The sequence below is a fragment of the Harmonia axyridis genome, chromosome 6, assembly GCF_914767665.1.
Source record: "Harmonia axyridis chromosome 6, icHarAxyr1.1, whole genome shotgun sequence".
NCBI lineage: Eukaryota > Metazoa > Arthropoda > Insecta > Coleoptera > Coccinellidae > Harmonia > Harmonia axyridis.
Window position 1 is genome coordinate 39215326 of NC_059506.1, and position 20426 is coordinate 39235751.

A 20426-nucleotide genomic window follows, 5' to 3' on the forward strand; every position below is an offset into this window, starting at 1 on the left:
TTCAATTTTTTCCCAAATTTCGAGTTCAAATTCCCCCAAAACCGGGAGCTCTACGAAGAATCGGTGAGCGATGCCATAATTTACGATCTCTGATTAGCCGAATTTCGATCTCACTTGAAAAATTTTTTGTCCAAAAATTTTCGTAAAATTTTCTATACCTGACCCTTAAAAATTTTTTAAAAAATAAAAGTTCTTTCATGGGAATATTGTATCATTTTATTGATTGATTCGACTATGTAGATTACGAAAATGCTTGCAGTTGGGCGGTCAGTACATTATTTCATAAATTATAGGCAAAAATCTGAAACTTTCAAAGAAAAAATTGATAATTTTCCCGAAGCTGCCACTTCTTCTGGACATGGGCTACGCACTTGAAACTCCACTATGTTTTAGAGCGGAACTTGAAGTTTGAAAACGTTTTTATTTGAGGAGTCTGTGACGAATAATTCAGGAGATATAACGATTTTTAGAGGCAAATTCAATTTTTTCCCAAATTTCGAGTTCAAATTCCCCCAAAACCGGGAGCTCTACGAAGAATCGGTGAGCGATGCCATAATTTACGATCTCTGATTAGCCGAATTTCGATCTCACCTGAAAAATTTTTTGTCCAAAAATTTTCGTAAAATTTTCTATACCTGACCCTTAAAAATTTTTTGAAAAATAAAAGTTCTTTCATGGGAATATTGTATCATTTTATTGATTGATTCGACTATGTAGATTACGAAAATGCTTGCAGTTGGGCGGTCAGTACATTATTTCATAAATTATAGGCAAAAATCTGAAACTTTCAAAGAAAAAATTGATAATTTTCCCGAAGCTGCCACTTCTTCTGGACATGGGCTACGCACTTGAAACTCCACTATGTTTTAGAGCGGAACTTGAAGTTTGAAAACGTTTTTATTTGAGGGGTCTGTGACGAATAATTCAGGAGATATAACGATTTTTAGAGGCAAATTCAATTTTTTCCCAAATTTCGAGTTCAAATTCCCCCAAAACCGGGAGCTCTACGAAGAATCGGTGAGCGATGCCATAATTTACGATCTCTCATTAGCCGAATTTCGATCTCACTTGAAAAATTTTTTGTCCAAAAATTTTCGTAAAATTTTCTATACCTGACCCTTAAAAATTTTTTAAAAAATAAAAGTTCTTTCATGGGAATATTGTATCATTTTATTGATTGATTCGACTATGTAGATTACGAAAATGCTTGCAGTTGGGCGGTCAGTACATTATTTCATAAATTATAGGCAAAAATCTGAAACTTTCAAAGAAAAAATTGATAATTGACATGGGCTACGCACTTGAAACTCCACTATGTTTTAGAGCGGAACTTGAAGTTTGAAAACGTTTTTATTTGAGGAGTCTGTGACGAATAATTCAGGAGATATAACGATTTTTAGAGGCAAATTCAATTTTTTCCCAAATTTCGAGTTCAAATTCCCCCAAAACCGGGAGCTCTACGAAGAATCGGTGAGCGATGCCATAATTTACGATCTCTGATTAGCCGAATTTCGATCTCACCTGAAAAATTTTTTGTCCAAAAATTTTCGTAAAATTTTCTATACCTGACCCTTAAAAATTTTTTGAAAAATAAAAGTTCTTTCATGGGAATATTGTATCATTTTATTGATTGATTCGACTATGTAGATTACGAAAATGCTTGCAGTTGGGCGGTCAGTACATTATTTCATAAATTATAGGCAAAAATCTGAAACTTTCAAAGAAAAAATTGATAATTTTCCCGAAGCTGCCACTTCTTCTGGACATGGGCTACGCACTTGAAACTCCACTATGTTTTAGAGCGGAACTTGAAGTTTGAAAACGTTTTTATTTGAGGGATCTGTGACGAATAATTCAGGAGATATAACGATTTTTAGAGGCAAATTCAATTTTTTCCCAAATTTCGAGTTCAAAATCCCCCAAAACCGGGAGCTCTACGAAGAATCGGTGAGCGATGCCATAATTTACGATCTCTGATTAGCCGAATTTCGATCTCACCTGAAAAATTTTTTGTCCAAAAATTTTCGTAAAATTTTCTATACCTGACCCTTAAAAATTTTTTGAAAAATAAAAGTTCTTTCATGGGAATATTGTATCATTTTATTGATTGATTCGACTATGTAGATTACGAAAATGCTTGCAGTTGGGCGGTCAGTACATTATTTCATAAATTATAGGCAAAAATCTGAAACTTTCAAAGAAAAAATTGATAATTTTCCCGAAGCTGCTACTTCTTCTGGACATGGGCTACGCACTTGAAACTCCACTATGTTTTAGAGCGGAACTTGAAGTTTGAAAACGTTTTTATTTGAGGGATCTGTGACGAATAATTCAGGAGATATAACGATTTTTAGAGGCAAATTCAATTTTTTCCCAAATTTCGAGTTCAAATTCCCCCAAAACCGGGAGCTCTACGAAGAATCGGTGGGCGATGCCATAATTTACGATCTCTGATTAGCCGAATTTCGATCTCACCCGAAAAATTTTTTGTCCAAAAATTTTCGTAAAATTTTCTATACCTGACCCTTAAAAATTTTTTAAAAAATAAAAGTTCTTTCATGGGAATATTGTATCATTTTATTGATTGATTCGACTATGTAGATTACGAAAATGCTTGCAGTTGGGCGGTCAGTACATTATTTCATAAATTATAGGCAAAAATCTGAAACTTTCAAAGAAAAAATTGATAATTTTCCCGAAGCTGCCACTTCTTCTGGACATGGGCTACGCACTTGAAACTCCACTGTGTTTTAGAGCGGAACTTGAAATTTGAAAACGTTTTTATTTGAATGGTCTGTGACGAATAATTCAGGAGATATAACGATTTTTAGAGGCAAATTCAATTTTTTCCCAAATTTCGAGTTCAAATTCCCCCCAAACCGGGAGCTCTACGAAGAATCGGTGAGCGATGCCATAATTTACGATCTCTGATTAGCCGAATTTCGATCTCACTTGAAAAATTTTTTGTCCAAAAATTTTCGTAAAATTTTCTATACCTGACCCTTAAAAATTTTTTAAAAAATAAAAGTTCTTTCATGGGAATATTGTATCATTTTATTGATTGATTCGACTATGTAGATTACGAAAATGCTTGCAGTTGGGCGGTCAGTACATTATTTCATAAATTATAGGCAAAAATCTGAAACTTTCAAAGAAAAAATTGATAATTTTCCCGAAGCTGCCACTTCTTCTGGACATGGGCTACGCACTTGAAACTCCACTATGTTTTAGAGCGGAACTTGAAGTTTGAAAACGTTTTTATTTGAGGGGTCTGTGACGAATAATTCAGGAGATATAACGTTTTTTAGAGGCAAATTCAATTTTTTCCCAAATTTCGAGTTCAAATTCCCCCCAAACCGGGAGCTCTACGAAGAATCGGTGAGCGATGCCATAATTTACGATCTCTGATTAGCCGAATTTCGATCTCACCTGAAAAATTTTTTGTCCAAAAATTTTCGTAAAATTTTCTATACCTGACCCTTAAAAATTTTTTGAAAAATAAAAGTTCTTTCATGGGAATATTGTATCATTTTATCGATTGATTCGACTATGTAGATTACGAAAATGCTTGCAGTTGGGCGGTCAGTACATTATTTCATAAATTATAGGCAAAAATCTGAAACTTTCAAAGAAAAAATTGATAATTTTCCCGAAGCTGCCACTTCTTCTGGACATGGGCTACGCACTTGAAACTCCACTATGTTTTAGAGCGGAACTTGAAGTTTGAAAACGTTTTTATTTGAGGAGTCTGTGACGAATAATTCAGGAGATATAACGATTTTTAGAGGCAAATTCAATTTTTTCCCAAATTTCGAGTTCAAATTCCCCCAAAACCGGGAGCTCTACGAAGAATCGGTGAGCGATGCCATAATTTACGATCTCTGATTAGCCGAATTTCGATCTCACCTGAAAAATTTTTTGTCCAAAAATTTTCGTAAAATTTTCTATACCTGACCCTTAAAAATTTTTTAAAAAATAAAAGTTCTTTCATGGGAATATTGTATCATTTTATTGATTGATTCGACTATGTAGATTACGAAAATGCTTGCAGTTGGGCGGTCAGTACATTATTTCATAAATTATAGGCAAAAATCTGAAACTTTCAAAGAAAAAATTGATAATTTTCCCGAAGCTGCCACTTCTTCTGGACATGGGCTACGCACTTGAAACTCCACTATGTTTTAGAGCGGAACTTGAAGTTTGAAAACGTTTTTATTTGAGGAGTCTGTGACGAATAATTCAGGAGATATAACGATTTTTAGAGGCAAATTCAATTTTTTCCCAAATTTCGAGTTCAAATTCCCCCAAAACCGGGAGCTCTACGAAGAATCGGTGAGCGATGCCATAATTTACGATCTCTGATTAGCCGAATTTCGATCTCACCTGAAAAATTTTTTGTCCAAAAATTTTCGTAAAATTTTCTATACCTGACCCTTAAAAATTTTTTGAAAAATAAAAGTTCTTTCATGGGAATATTGTATCATTTTATCGATTGATTCGACTATGTAGATTACGAAGATGCTTGCAGTTGGGCGGTCAGTACATTATTTCATAAATTATAGGCAAAAATCTGAATCTTTCAAAGAAAAAATTGATAATTTTCCCGGAGCTGCCACTTCTTCTGGACATGGGCTACGCACTTGAAACTCCACTATGTTTTAGAGCGGAACTTGTAGTTTGAAAACGTTTTTATTTGAGGGGTCTGTGACGAATAATTCAGGAGATATAACGATTTTTAGAGGCAAATTCAATTTTTTCCCAAATTTCGAGTTCAAATTCCCCCAAAACCGGGAGCTCTACGAAGAATCGGTGAGCGATGCCATAATTTACGATCTCTGATTAGCCGAATTTCGATCTCACTTGAAAAATTTTTTGTCCAAAAATTTTCGTAAAATTTTCTATACCTGACCCTTAAAAATTTTTTAAAAAATAAAAGTTCTTTCATGGGAATATTGTATCATTTTATTGATTGATTCGACTATGTAGATTACGAAAATGCTTGCAGTTGGGCGGTCAGTACATTATTTCATAAATTATAGGCAAAAATCTGAAACTTTCAAAGAAAAAATTGATAATTTTCCCGAAGCTGCCACTTCTTCTGGACATGGGCTACGCACTTGAAACTCCACTATGTTTTAGAGCGGAACTTGAAGTTTGAAAACGTTTTTATTTGAGGGGTCTGTGACGAATAATTCAGGAGATATAACGTTTTTTAGAGGCAAATTCAATTTTTTCCCAAATTTCGAGTTCAAATTCCCCCCAAACCGGGAGCTCTACGAAGAATCGGTGAGCGATGCCATAATTTACAATCTCTGATTAGCCGAATTTCGATCTCACCTGAAAAATTTTTTGTCCAAAAATTTTCGTAAAATTTTCTATACCTGACCCTTAAAAATTTTTTGAAAAATAAAAGTTCTTTCATGGGAATATTGTATCATTTTATCGATTGATTCGACTATGTAGATTACGAAAATGCTTGCAGTTGGGCGGTCAGTACATTATTTCATAAATTATAGGCAAAAATCTGAAACTTTCAAAGAAAAAATTGATAATTTTCCCGAAGCTGCCACTTCTTCTGGACATGGGCTACGCACTTGAAACTCCACTATGTTTTAGAGCGGAACTTGAAGTTTGAAAACGTTTTTATTTGAGGGATCTGTGACGAATAATTCAGGAGATATAACGATTTTTAGAGGCAAATTCAATTTTTTCCCAAATTTCGAGTTCAAATTCCCCCAAAACCGGGAGCTCTACGAAGAATCGGTGGGCGATGCCATAATTTACGATCTCTGATTAGCCGAATTTCGATCTCACCCGAAAAATTTTTTGTCCAAAAATTTTCGTAAAATTTTCTATACCTGACCCTTAAAAATTTTTTAAAAAATAAAAGTTCTTTCATGGGAATATTGTATCATTTTATTGATTGATTCGACTATGTAGATTACGAAAATGCTTGCAGTTGGGCGGTCAGTACATTATTTCATAAATTATAGGCAAAAATCTGAAACTTTCAAAGAAAAAATTGATAATTTTCCCGAAGCTGCCACTTCTTCTGGACATGGGCTACGCACTTGAAACTCCACTGTGTTTTAGAGCGGAACTTGAAATTTGAAAACGTTTTTATTTGAATGGTCTGTGACGAATAATTCAGGAGATATAACGATTTTTAGAGGCAAATTCAATTTTTTCCCAAATTTCGAGTTCAAATTCCCCCCAAACCGGGAGCTCTACGAAGAATCGGTGAGCGATGCCATAATTTACGATCTCTGATTAGCCGAATTTCGATCTCACCTGAAAAATTTTTTGTCCAAAAATTTTCGTAAAATTTTCTATACCTGACCCTTAAAAATTTTTTGAAAAATAAAAGTTCTTTCATGGGAATATTGTATCATTTTATTGATAGATGGATCTAAAAAAAACGTTTTTATTTCAGGAGATATAACGATTATTGTGTAGAAATTCAATTTTTACGGTTTTTTCTAAATTTCGAGTTCGAAAATTTCTTAAACCGTGAGGTCTATGAACAATCGGTGAGCGGTGTTGGGATGAGTGATCCCCAATGAGCCTAATTCCGCTCTTATCCGAATATTTTTCGATGGAAAAATTTGCCTCAAATTTCCTATGAAAAATAGTTATTTATGCAGAAAGTGAATGTTTATTGCACGAGTTGCATACAACATTTTTTCTACGTTCATGCAAAAAGCAAAAAATGATTTATTGTGATGTGGCACTAGGTGTAGGAAAATGAAAAGCACAACTTGAATACTTTATTATTAATATCGATTTGCATTGAAACAGGAACTAATACGTTACGAACAATTTAACTCAAACTTTATTTTTACCCTCAATGTTGAAAGTGAATGAACAATTGGTGCAATTTTCCATATGAATATTTCGTAGTGAAGTACTTTTTAAATCCACTTCTTGATTTGTTACTGCTGTAAACGTACTAGTACTTGGTAACTGTACATCGTTATGTCCTTCAGGCTGAAATATTTGTTTCTCATGATGACAGCACGTTGAAGTAAAATGATAGATGAGTGCAATAAAGAACTTCTTTTTCCACTAAATATAGTTCAATAAAGTTTTGCTTTTTGCATGAATGTAGAAAAAAAAATGTTTTTGAAAGTTTCCACATTGGAATTCTACGATTAAACGTTAAACGACCTCCAACTTTTCGCCATCGAAACATTGTTAGCGACCTCGACTTATCGAAAGAAAACAACCCTCAGACAAGCGCAGTCTAACCTCTCTAATGCCCCCAAGTGCAATTCCTCTTTTTTTTTCGGAAGAGCGAGATGAGCGAGCAGAGGCTACTTTCAGACCCAGGTCACGCCCAGTTCAATTCATCAAAGAGTAATTTAACGTAGCAGGCTATATTGAAATTCCGTACGACGGTGTCGCGCGATTGTTTTCCGGATCGCTAGAGCGACATCTATCGACAGAATCATGATTGGTCGGTGAATCGGAGCGTGGAAAATAATTGACGCGACGCTGATCTGTTTTGATTTTGAGCGGTCTGGGAAGGGACGTGTGGGGGAGGATTTTCCACATATCAAGGAGATTTAGGTTAAGGTCTACGCTGTTGTCATATACATCACGTCCGAGAATGTGGATGAAGGACACCCACGTTGTGTCCGTTTTCTTTCGAAAAGAAAAACAAAACAAAAGCTTCATAAGGACCCAACTATCCCATCACTTCCGATATCTGCTGACATAGGAGGATAAAACAAACAGATTTGATTTGCAGTCCGCCTAAGTCCAGAGGCAGAATATAAAATAATTTTTCTAGTTATGCTTTTTTTCTCATTTGAAAAAATAATAATGAATATGGAATGATTACGATCAAATCTAACAAGATCTAACAAAGGTGTAACACTCAGAGATCATGTAAAAAGGTCAGCAGACGTAAAGGAATAACTGTAGGTACAGAATCTTGGTAAATATGAAAGAGCAGTCAAGAGGCTCTGCAAAGGTTGTGGAGTGGATATCAGACGTAAAACTAGCCTAATGGACAGAAACATAGTACACACCCACCAGATCAGTGATCATGTGAAAGGTCAGAGTACTTAGAAGTTTCTGGGAAGATTTTGGAGTGGATAATAGAAGGTAAGACTGGCCAAATGGACAGAAACATAGTAGACGCGGACCATTAGGCCTCCTACCATAGCGATAGAAAGTCAACTGAAGCTCTGTATACCACAGCAGACACCTTTACAAGAGGCACAAGGTAGAAAACACAGGATGCAGTTCTATTGGAAAACGGAAGGAGAAGAAGAAAAGAATATCAAAGGATACAACTGCAACAGGACCAACAGAACAGACAGATTTCGGAAGTGATCTGATATAATCGTATCGCAGAATTGGCATCGACATCTGAACGTTTGAACTGATCCGATCTCTATACATTAACATTGGCATAATAATAATTATCTGTATTTTAAATTATCCCCAGAAAATATATCATGAATTGAACCGAATTTTTCTGTTTCAGGTATGAGAATCCTGGTGATGCTCCTTCTGGACACCCTGCCCATGCTCGGAAATGTCCTACTGCTATGTTTCTTCGTCTTCTTCATCTTCGGTATCGTGGGAGTGCAGCTGTGGAACGGGGTCTTGAGGCAGCGATGTGCTCCTCCAACTCACATCGCTGCCATGATGCCAACGTAAGCACAATAAATAACTTGTTTCATCTAAATACATATTGTACGATGTTTGTTGACGCGCTCTTGGGATATGATTTGATATCATTGGTGGACTCATCAGCACGGTAGATAAAATAATCTTTGCGGAGAATATTGTAAGATTACTACTGAGAACAACATTTAGGTTAACATCTTCAACGGACTGTATTTCCTGCAGAAAACATTTTCGGATCCATGTTGATGGAACTTTTTTTCTTATTTTAGTCTAGGAAGAGAGATGTTCATGGTCACCCCACTTGTTGAGGGACACCCTGTATATACATATTATGTATAGTGTAGTTCATATACAGCCTAAAGATTATTGTTCTATTAGGCTCAGATGCCGTATGTCAGAGAGAATATTGTATTGTTGTGCCTTGCCAGATTATAGATGTTATATAGGGTGTTAGTGAATAAATGCGAAAAACTTCAAAGGCTGATTCTGGATGGAGCAAGAATGAGAGATTGGTATACATTTTTGGTCGAAAATACTTTGTATTCTGAAATATTGCAGTTTTACTCGAAAACTTACTAAGAGGGAGTTTAACTGACTTATTGACATACAATTAAGGTTTTTATGGTCATTATTGACGTGCATACGGGTATTGATCTCTTTTTTCTTCAAGAAATAATGATACGCAACTGAGACTTTTCACGATAAAGATCTCCCATGCCTTTTTTCTTATGATTTTTATCTTATTATTATCTCTTTATTATTATCTTTATTTTTTATTTCTTTTAGAAATTACCTATTTTTAGATAGTTTTTGATGATGTAACAAATTTAAGATGTTTTATTTTTTTGCATAAAATCGTCGCCTCTTACAAAAAATAGGATGAGAGATATCTCAGTGGCGTACCATTTTTTTTTTTCGAAAAATCTCAACAAAAGTGGTATAGCAAACTGAGGTTATTTCTTCATGCAGATTCATCTCCTAGAGTTCATCGTAATTATTCACCCTGTATTCTCTCGTCTAAGTGCGCGCCAACCTCAGCGAATCCATAATTCGCGTCAAAAACCGGTGATTAAGCCCCACGCACGTTATATCTGATCTCGGCTTTGCCGCTGTCTTTTTTTTTCCAACTGATGGGGTTGGCATTTCGACCTCTTCGGGCGTGCAGAGAAAGTTTCTAGTGGGTGCGCTTGAAGATGATGGATATGCTGATGAGTTCGGGGTTATCCCGACGAAGGGTCCGGGTTATTCCCGTTGTTGATTAATCACAGGAACGTCGGATGCTGTGATGCGGTTGGCCAATTCATGCAGCAATGGTAATCCGCCAGACGTATGAATATCCTGATGTTGTCATTTGCGCCTGTTTGGTTATGTCAAGAGTGACCGTGGTAAGAGGTCCTCCGGCTGATAGTTCACAGCACAAAAAGTTGGCAATGATTGTTTAATTAGCTGTTACACTCCATGAACTTTGAAGAATATGAAGTTTTTTTATTGCTTTGATATGTTGGTATGTCTTTGGCAATGCCAACTGACGTTTGACTTATTAGGTTAGAATGCGCATTGTTTTCTGTGGTTTGAAAATTTTATGTTCGCCGTTTTTTCAAGTGGGAAACTTCTTACACCTGGAGTATGTGTCGACAATAACAGAACTCAGAATGCATTAAATGCTGCCAAAAAATATACACGTCAATATTCAAACGATTAGGAATTTATCCACAAAAGTAGTTTCTTAGTTTCGAAAAAAGGAGGGCTTTGAAATAATATAGGTATAGATATTAGGCCAATTGAAAAGTCCCCGGTCTGATGCACAGATGGTTGTGCTAGTATTAAATCCATATTATTTTTAGTTAGTACCAACCTTCAAACGATACGTGTCAAAATTTGACAGCAGTCCGACCATTAGTTTGTGAAATATTGCGTTGTGGGGGTAGCTACTTTCGTTATTTGAAAAAATATGGGAAAAAAGGCCTTCGTGTGCTGATAAAATATTGATTTTTGAAGGGAAAAAATACAGTTGAAGCGAAATCTTGGCTCGATGAAGAGTTTCCGGGGTCTGCACCAGGAAAATCAACCATCATTGATTGGTATGCTGAGTTTAAAAGTGGTGAAATGAGCACCGAAGTCGGCGAATGCAGTGGACGCCCAGAAGAGGCTGTCACCGACGAAAAAATAAAAAAAAGTTCACAAAATAATTCTGAATGACCGTATAGTGAAGTTGATCAAGATAGGAGACATTGTGAAGATATCATCTGAACGTGTACATCATATCATTCACGAATATTTGTACATGAGAAAACTGTGTGCAAAATGGGTGCCGCGCGAGCTCACAATTGATCAAAAGCAACAACGTGTTAATGATTCTGAGCAGTGTTTGAAGCTGTTTAAGTGCATTTTAAGAAAAAAAAGTTGCTGTGTCATCATGATTATGCACCGTGTCACAAATTAATGAAAAAATGTGTTTTACTATGGTAGATCGGGGACTTTTCAATTGGCCTGTTAGGTATAGACTTTAGATACTTATTTCACATAGGAAGTTTCAGACTAGTTGAACATCCTCAGACCAGATAACGTACAGAAGTACCCACACGAACATGATTTAATGTTTCTGTACAGAATCACCTTTAGTTCAATCAAAAAAATGTCATTCTTGCTCTAAATTCTTTTGTGTTCCTTCAATTGACTGTTTCTCAAAAAACCTTAAATTTTTCAGAGATTTGCCGGAAGAATATGTTATACCCGCCTCGTAAGCCTTAGTTTTCTATGTTGTGTCCATGTTAGACCGTTTCCTTTTCCGGTTCTTCCTATTTCTCTACTTTTTTTTTTCATTCAAACTATCACACTGTTGCACGACACTGAACACTGGCATTACAACTTCGATGTTAGACATTTTAACGTAGGGTCTTCTTGGATATTTTAATTTCTACTCTAATCTTTGTGAATTTTTACTCTTATAAATGATTAATTCTGTTCGAGATCAATACTCTTGTGAATATAACATGGATTGAATTTGTGTGTTAGTGATAGATGTATCGAAGAATTATCAAACGAGAAAGATCAATTTTGGAATTAATTTAAAAAACAGAGATATCTACACGAATTGCAAGCATATAAAAACCGTTTGAAAATTCTTCATACGTTATGAAAACGTAGTGGATATGCTTGTCTCAATGTACATGTACATATTTTGATTAAATGAAATATTTGATTTGAGTAGTCATGCAACGGAGGAATTTTGATATGCATAGATATATATACAACGGAACAATAAATAAATATTTCAACGTACAGCAAAACTCAATTATGTTATGGATGGATATCTCTAATTTTGGTTGACAGAAAGTTTTTAAGGTCAGTGAATAGTCCCGAAAAAGGAATTTCTTCAAAGCAAACGCCATAAAATTTCCTTTGCTATTGAAGACTGGGATTTATTCCATTAACATTCAGTAGATCCATGACTTTCCCCTTTTATTCCACTAATTTTCTCGTATCGGTTTGAATCGAACGGAACTTGACTCCCAAATGCCCGTCATTTATTTCCCAGAAAAAGAAACAGAATTAAGATCTTTCGGGGGGCATTACCATTTCAATGAAATTGGGAACTTTTCCAATTACCTCAATTGAATTACTACCGGAAAAATCGTTCTAATTAATCAAGGGAGACCGAATCAGGAGCTAAAAGTATTTACCGAGGCAGAACCGTAATGAAAAAAAGTTATCAACCCAATTTCACATCCCTGCAGGCACCTCTGGATCTAGAACTATAAGATTAAAGCTTTTTTCAATTAAAAAAATCACGTGTCACACCCTCAACTGTCGACTCCTCTGGAAAACTCACTTATATAGACAAAATCGTAATAAATCTAACCATACCGGTCCTGAATGAGACGAAAAGAAAGGAACAGAGGACACACAAAAAATCCCCCAACTTATTTTCAATTTCCCTCTGTCGGAAAAATTGAATTTCCCGTGTTGGAGAATCAATTAATTCCAAATTAAATTCGAAGGATCTGATAACTGCTACGTCTGCTTTCTTCGCTGTATACAGAAGGGGAAATTTGGCGAAGGACCCTCGAATGGAAAACGGACAAGAAAATTACAACGGAGGGTGCTATGATTCCCCCGAAATTATGCATGAAGGGGCACTCAAGAATTCAGCGTATTCCACAATATCATTTCGTAACTTAAAAATTGTATGCAATTCTAATATCGAGCCTAAAAACTAGTTATCACTTGAAATTGAAGACAACATATAATTTTACTCATTTCTTATTGAATGTTCTCACACAATACTTCTACTGAAAGTAGGTATATTAAATAATAGTGGCCCTCGAACAGATCCCTGTTGCACCCCTGCCTCCCATTAATTGAACATGAAGATCCGATTGATACTGTAAAACAATTTTGTTCCGTGACTCCGAGCTGTATCAATGTTGTTTCCCATTTCAAATATCTTACAGCATCGAAAACTTCGATATGATGTAAATCTATCATTGTTTCTTTCCCACTACACATCTCCCGACTAACCTTCCCCCCCTCTTTCTCAATACCGGTAGTGAACGTATAAAAATTTACGATCCAATAATATTGGTAGTCGCAAGAATTGGAAAAGACAGTGGAAACTTCCCCCACCCTGCGTACATCATAGCCGATAAAACTCGTAAAATACATCGCTATAGCCGCCGTAAAAACGAGACAGCCTAGCTTCGAAGACCATAGAACGGGATCCCCATCCCGAAACACAGATATAAAGATCGTAGATTCAATTAATTCCGCCCATAGACGGATTGTAAATGCCGGTAACGTCGGAAGCTGTAAACGAGGCGAACGAGCGGTAAGAACGCGACACGAAAGTCATAGAATATGTGTTTTAGGAGACGTGCTACCATAGAACGGCGATTAGGGCCGCGTTCCGACACGTGCACGAATGGAGGTCTAACGGGCGTATTTTCCCGTTTTTAAAGTGTATGTAAAGTGTGGAAAACTCGTTACATTTTTGTCCCAGATATGAGGAAAGTTTCGCCCCTACTTTTCTCGCCAGGTAACGGGCCCAATATGGGTCAGATTCTGTTTCGCCAAAGTTTGTATCGTCATGAATAAAACTCGGCGCTGAAGAGGACGTAAAAATGAAATTTGGATGGTGGGAAACGTCATCTTGGTACCCCGAAATGGAAAAAGTTGAAGATCGTATATTTCCCGTTGGCACTTGTTGATTCAGCTTTTTTGATTAACGCCCTCGGAGGCGAAGTTAAACAGAACTTTAGGAGGACGGTCGCTGTTTAATGACGCATCAGAATTCGAAACAGGTTCAAACGAGTCCTCCGAGATGAGTGGGGGTGGGGGAAGGTGCGAAAATTAATATTTGAAGAGGAAGGTGCTTCTCAAACAACTCGAACTCGATGGAAACAATGTAAAAAATTTTTAACACGATGAAATTAACGTTTTTTTCATGGAAAAGATATCGAACACGTATTTTCAGTTGATGGAAGACATGGAAGAGAAGTGTAGCGTATACTAAAATCGATTACTGAACAAAATATTTAGGAAGGAGTCTATTTTGAAGGCGATGAAATGAATTCAGATGAATGAGACATATGTTAGGTTTCGTTCGTCAATTTCCTATAGATTTTCAATAAAGTAATAAAGAAAAATAAAGAGTGATGAAGAAAATATAATATTCAACAAAATTTCAAAGTTTGAAGCTGTATTCGTTCTGAAGAAATTGGACTATTTCTATATACAAGATAAATTGTCTCTTTCCAACATTGATAGCGTTACAGTTTTATAAAATTGAACATTAAATACCTAAAAGCGTAGTATTCTAGCAAGTTCCTTGTGTCAACAAGAAAAACTAGAACTTGACAATTAAGATGCATAGAATCCCTGGTGTGTGTACTGATTCGATTTTGTTTCAGAATTTTTGAGATATCCACCTGTTGCTTTGGTGTTCTGCTTCACCAAAGTTCTGTAAGGTGGCGCTCTTGAAAAATTTTCGAATTTCCGCTATTTGTCTGGTGGCGTTTAAAAATGAAATACTGATTTTAGACTCTACAAACTTTTGCAATAAATTACAATTCAGTTCCTATCGAATTTTTAATGAAATGAATGGAATATAATGACAGAGTATAGAAGATTGTTACGAGCATAGAATATAAAATATTATTGTTCTATATTCAAAAGTCACGAGAGCCGAGAATCGAGAGAAATGTCAAATATAAACGATGTATGCGCCATCTGAAACAGACGCAATCCCTCGAAATCAAGTAGGTATAAATCTGAAAAATCTCCCGTTTAGTCTGATAGTTTTACAGGTATAAGTAGACACACCAGGTTTTCTAAGCATCTTAATTGACAACCCATAAACAAGCCAACTCCGAGTGAATGCCAATTGGCCCAAGTTGAACAGAACACAAAAGCCTTTTTGAGTAAGCCCAGTCTACTCTTCTTCTCTTTCAACCATAGAACTCCCAAATAAAGCCACCATCTCCCCCCAAATGGATTTTCTAACGAGCCAAGCGCAGTATTAATATTGAAAAGTCGGGAACTGTGAGGAAATTTCGAGCTGCCAGCAGCTACACTACTTAATCTAATGAAGTCTCCTTCTCCAGATCCCTTTCATACGAGAGTGGCCGGGTTCCGATATTTCCCGACGCCACCTGAATAATTAATCGAGTTGTAGGCAGACGACAGGTTACAGGAAAACAGGGATAAGGGTGAAATATGAAGGCGTGCGGCTCGTCCCTCATCTAGCCAATCGACCGGGGACAAGGTGACGATGCTGGAGGTTAATGACGGCCCGGAGATCGTGACGGGAAGATGAAGAATGGATCTCTGTGGTTTCGGTCGGTCTATGACACTCGACAAAAAGTTGTTATGAGGTTGGGTTGTTTCGAACAGGTGCTTTATGGTGATCAATTTTATGAGTTAGTTAGTAAGAGCAGAATTTATAACTTCAGGTTAGGTTAGGTTAGATTACGAATAACAAGGTTTTTTGGCTTTAAAAGAAATTGATTGTGAACATTTTCACGTCGGAGGTAACGTTATTAAGCAGATTTTGTCGCATTTGGGGCTAGGAAAATCCAAGAATGATTGTTAAAAAGCCTCTCCATCCATGGCGTGTGACTGTTTGGTGCTATTTTTGAGCTGGTTGAGTGATAGGGCCTTTCTCATTCGAAAATGAGGCTGGTGCAACTGTTGCGGTAAATAGATTGCGCTACCGAGCTATGCTCAATGCCCAAAATTGAAAGATATTGATGTGGGCGACGTTCATTTCCAACAAGACAGCGCTACATGCCGCACAAGCAACGAAAAAAAGCGTAACTTTGCAAGAACAGTTTCCTAATGGCCGTGTAATTTCTGGATCTTGTTATTTAACACCTTAAGACTTTTTTCCTTGGGATCACGTGAAAGATAAGGTATATGCCAATGCTCCACAATCAAAAAGCTTAAAGATATGGAATTCGTTGTGTTTTTGAAGACATACTGCCGTAAATGTGCGAATTGGTCATGAAAATGATATGATGCATTGGAGAATGGAAAGGTCAATGATGGGAGTTACCCTCAGAGATAGGATACCTAACCAAACCATAAATAACCGAACAGGAGTTAGAGACGCAGTTGAGGCTATCTTACAGCTCAAGTGGAGTTGGGCTGGACATGTGGCGAGAATAAGGAAAGGTGGACGAAAACACTTATGGAGTGGAGACCTAGACATGAGGCATATAGAAGTAGAGGACGACCTCCTAGTCGGTGGATAGACGATATAAAAAGAGTAACTGGAAACTGAATTCAGACGGCACAAGACCGAAAAAGATGGCTAGAGTTAAGGGAGGCTTTCGTTCAGCAGTGGAAGGGATAAGCTTTATGATGATATGGTACTGTAACCATAGCCTTTGAGGTTATTTGGTTGATATCGTATTCAATCGTTAAAGACATACCTTCCTTTTCACAATGAAATAGCTATCCATTGGTTTATCTAAAAATATAGTCGTTTTTCTTAATATCAAAATGAAATCTTTAATTGGAATACCCTTTTATATCGTTTATTTGTTTGAAGAAACATCGAAAATTCAGTGCGGAAAAAAAGAAAACTTCTTGTAATTTAATAAGCAATCCACCTAAAAACCTCTTCTCAAACCCCTCCCAACTAAAAAACTGCACCAAAACAAGTCTAACCACAAAACGATGCTCCGTAGTCGCAAATGCTAATCACCTGCCAACCGTAATACGCTACATTGTCAACGTATTACCGTACAAAACCTCCTCACCGTGAACCCGAAGCCGCTGCTCTATGATCCGCTGCAAAAACTCTGTGCGCCGAACGCACCCGCCGTTCCATAATCAAATTTCTTCCACCGTGTTCCCTCGTCTTCTATGACGGGTTGATTCCATCGAATCCGACATAACAATGGAACAAACGAGGCATTGTTCCCGACGTTTGGGACAATGATCCGTCAAGTGTCTAAGGCCTGGATTTCGGGAACGGGTTGGGGGGGGAGGGGGATATATGAAATTCCGCGAGGGGCTGGACGGCAAGAAAAGGGTTCCTCACATGCTAATCGGCAGTTAAATGGCTGCCCTAATGATCTCCAGTCCCGGATTTCCGGCTCGTGGCCTTGGAACGCAGCCTGCTAAAGCGGGGTTCACACCAGGTGAAATGTTTCGTAGCTGTTGGCTTTTAGAAACAGCATCCTTTTGTTTTTTGTAAGCTGTATTACGCAAAGTGTTCATACCTCAGTAAAAAGACGACATTATCCTATTTTATTTGACATTTTCAAATTGTCATTGAATGTTTGATGTCCACATCTGTGTACCTAGTTGACGTTTTTAAAATTACCCGTCCTCTTTATACAGTGACTTAATAAACCACAGTGGCGACAAGCGTAGTCTCGTTTTTGATTGACTTAGCCTAAATATGGCGGCTTTTTGTTTACATTCTCCGTTTACCTGATTTTTGGGATTTATTCAAAATGTAAGACTAATTTTATTTAGTCACTTTAGTATTCTTTAGTTAAATAAATTTGTTCTATAATCTATATACAATCAAATACTATCAGGTCCAATTATTTTGATTTTGACGCGTGTGTCAGTTCAGTTCAGTCAATTGTATTCTCAAGTTCTATGGTTCTATGTCCCCAATCGCCATTTTTAGGCTCAATTTGAACGAATTGTCGCCACTATTTTTGATTAAGTCTCTATGCCCTTTGTATCTTTCAGTAAAATCTGTTGGATATATGTATTCACAAAAAAAATGCAATCTCCCAATTATACGATCTTGACAAAATTCAGAATCAACATTTATTCCTCCGCCATTTTGCAACTTAGTTCGAAATAATAGCGTTCTGTTCCCCTGGAATAAGCATGCAAAATTTAGACAAAAGTGGTTGTTTTTTGCTAACGGGGATATGACAGAAATGGAAAAGGCTTACATCCAGAAGTGAATGGTAGGATGCTAAGAAAGACTAAGTAGAAATAATAAACTTTTATTGAATACAGACAAAGAACAATTAAACGATTATTATATTCTGGGTAAACATACGCCACCAATTCATACGATACTCTTAATTCTTAATTCCTCCCCTTAATGCTGAGAAAATTTTAGGGTCGGTGTAAGACCGGCTTAACGATAACAGAGGGAGGCAGACAGACGTTATTAAATTGCGCGGAGGGCTTTAGGTTTTCATAAACAAGGATGATGGGCAGTTGAGACGGTGATGAAGCGAGGTCCATACAGTTCTCGTTATATGAAGCGTTACAAATTATACAGCTGATGGCGTTCTGCTAAGGCTGCTCTTTTGATTTCTTTCGGTTTTGGGCTCGAGGCTCAGACAATATAGGGGTGGATTAAGCTTGAGTGAAGCTTATATACATATTTGGGGGAATAATCTGGAAGTTGAGGACAAAAATTAAGGAAAATCGGTCAAGGACGATTTTACTACACTGCAAATTTGTCAACAACTACGAATATTGTGTCGATTAACTGATGAATAATGTCGTCAATGAATTCTTCTTACATATGAGCACTTATTTCGACTTATTTATCATTTCTAAACGTTGTAGAAGCGTCCATATTTCTATGATCAAATGACATAACCTATTGAACACAAATGACATAAGAAATGTCAAAAAATTGGACAGTGTTGCCATTGCATCATTTCTATTAGAAATTCGATTTAATTTCGAAAAAAAGTCTCGTTATAGTTTTTAACGAGGAAACGGCGAAGCAAAGAAGATTAGCAGTTAAATTCATGCAGCCCCATTTTTCGCCGTCAGATAAAAACAGGCGAGCGCCGTCAGAATCGATAACTTCCGAAGAAAAAAGCGACTGGGAGAGTAAACAAAACAAGAGTCTCGAATAGGCAAACGCCATCCTGTACAAACAGAGGTGAATCACAACAGAATCGATCTACTCCTTTATATCCAGAAGGCGAAAAACGCCACCTAAAAACAACAACATTATAACGTTGGCTTTCCGGCAGATTATCTCCGAACAAATTACGTGTAATTTTTTTTTCTGTGATAAATCGATGCGAGGGACGACGAATAAGTACATAAACGGCACTTTATATCGCCGAGCTATGTAATAAATTTCTTCGAGTGGTGGTCGTCCATTGCCGTAAGGGTGCATATCTGATGGTGTGAAAGGTTTAGTGGGTGGTAAATTGTAGAGCGGTGTCGTGTTGTCATTTGATGTGTGTCTGTCAACGGAAACTTCTGAAACAAGGTTTTTATGGGAGGTGGAAATGTTTTGCCTTAATTACAAGCTGCGATAAAAACCCTGAATACTCTGAAGCTTTGCGCCCTAAAGGGTGGATTTATGTTAAAACCATTTCTGTTATATTATACCGGATAAAAGTAATGGAACTACATTAGATTAAAGTAATTACATAGAATTCTAGTAACTGGCAGTTGCTCGAAGCTAATATCTGAGATGCATAGAAAACCTGGTGTGTCTACTTATACCTGTAAAGCTTTCAGACAAAACGGAAGATTTTTCAGGTTTATACCTACTTGATTTCGAGGGATCGCGTTTTTTTCAGATGGCGCATACATCGTTTACATTTGACATTTCTCTCAATTCTCGACTCTTGTGAACCAAGGGCGTAGATCTTTTTTTTCTTTGGGGGGATAATCGAAAAAAAAATGTTTGACGACAACTTTTACTCATATCTGTAATGTTAAGAAAAGAAGTTTGATAACGAAGTTTGAACCAAATTACTCGAAATAATTTTTTTTATTACTAATTCGGTTGTTCTTACGAGTTACGAAGGAAAATGAGAAATTACTTGGATAATTTTGAGAAAAAAAAGTTTCATCCTTCCAGAAAAAATATCACCCTGTAGATTTGCATTCAAAATTAGCATATCACATGGTGAAAACTTTAAACTGGAATATCTATGGCCAATTCAAATTGAATATCTTGTGAAGGGAAGGTTATACGAGAAAAAACTTGAACTTCAACAAATGTATCTCAAAACAAAATGTTTGGGGACTCATATAATAGGACTTTTTTTCTTAAAATGATCCGGAAATCTGTCATTTTCATTTGTATCTCCAATTTAGGAACACCGTGTAATTACCCCCAGTATCCCCTCTTTCTACGCACTTGTCGTGAACAATAATATTTTATATTCTATGGTCTGTCATTATATTCCATTCATTTGAGTAAAAATTCGATATGAACTGAATTGTAATTTATTATGAATGTTTGCAGTGTCTAAAATAGTATTTCCTTTTTAAACGGCACCTGACAGATAGCGGGAATTCGAAAAATTTTGAAGAGCGCCACCTTA

At 36.6% G+C, this 20426-nt stretch overlaps 1 protein-coding gene across 2 annotated transcripts in view; it reads left to right on the plus strand.

Moving 5' to 3' along the window:
- The window catches only part of LOC123683335 (voltage-dependent T-type calcium channel subunit alpha-1G), a 194780-nt gene that overhangs the window by 156118 nt on the left and 18236 nt on the right, over positions 1 to 20426 (plus strand). For both annotated transcript variants that reach the window (XM_045622310.1, XM_045622309.1), the window contains exon 6: positions 8495 to 8666. In XM_045622310.1, coding sequence (XP_045478266.1) covers positions 8495 to 8666 — 172 coding nt within the window. The remainder of the gene's footprint in view (positions 1 to 8494; positions 8667 to 20426) is intronic.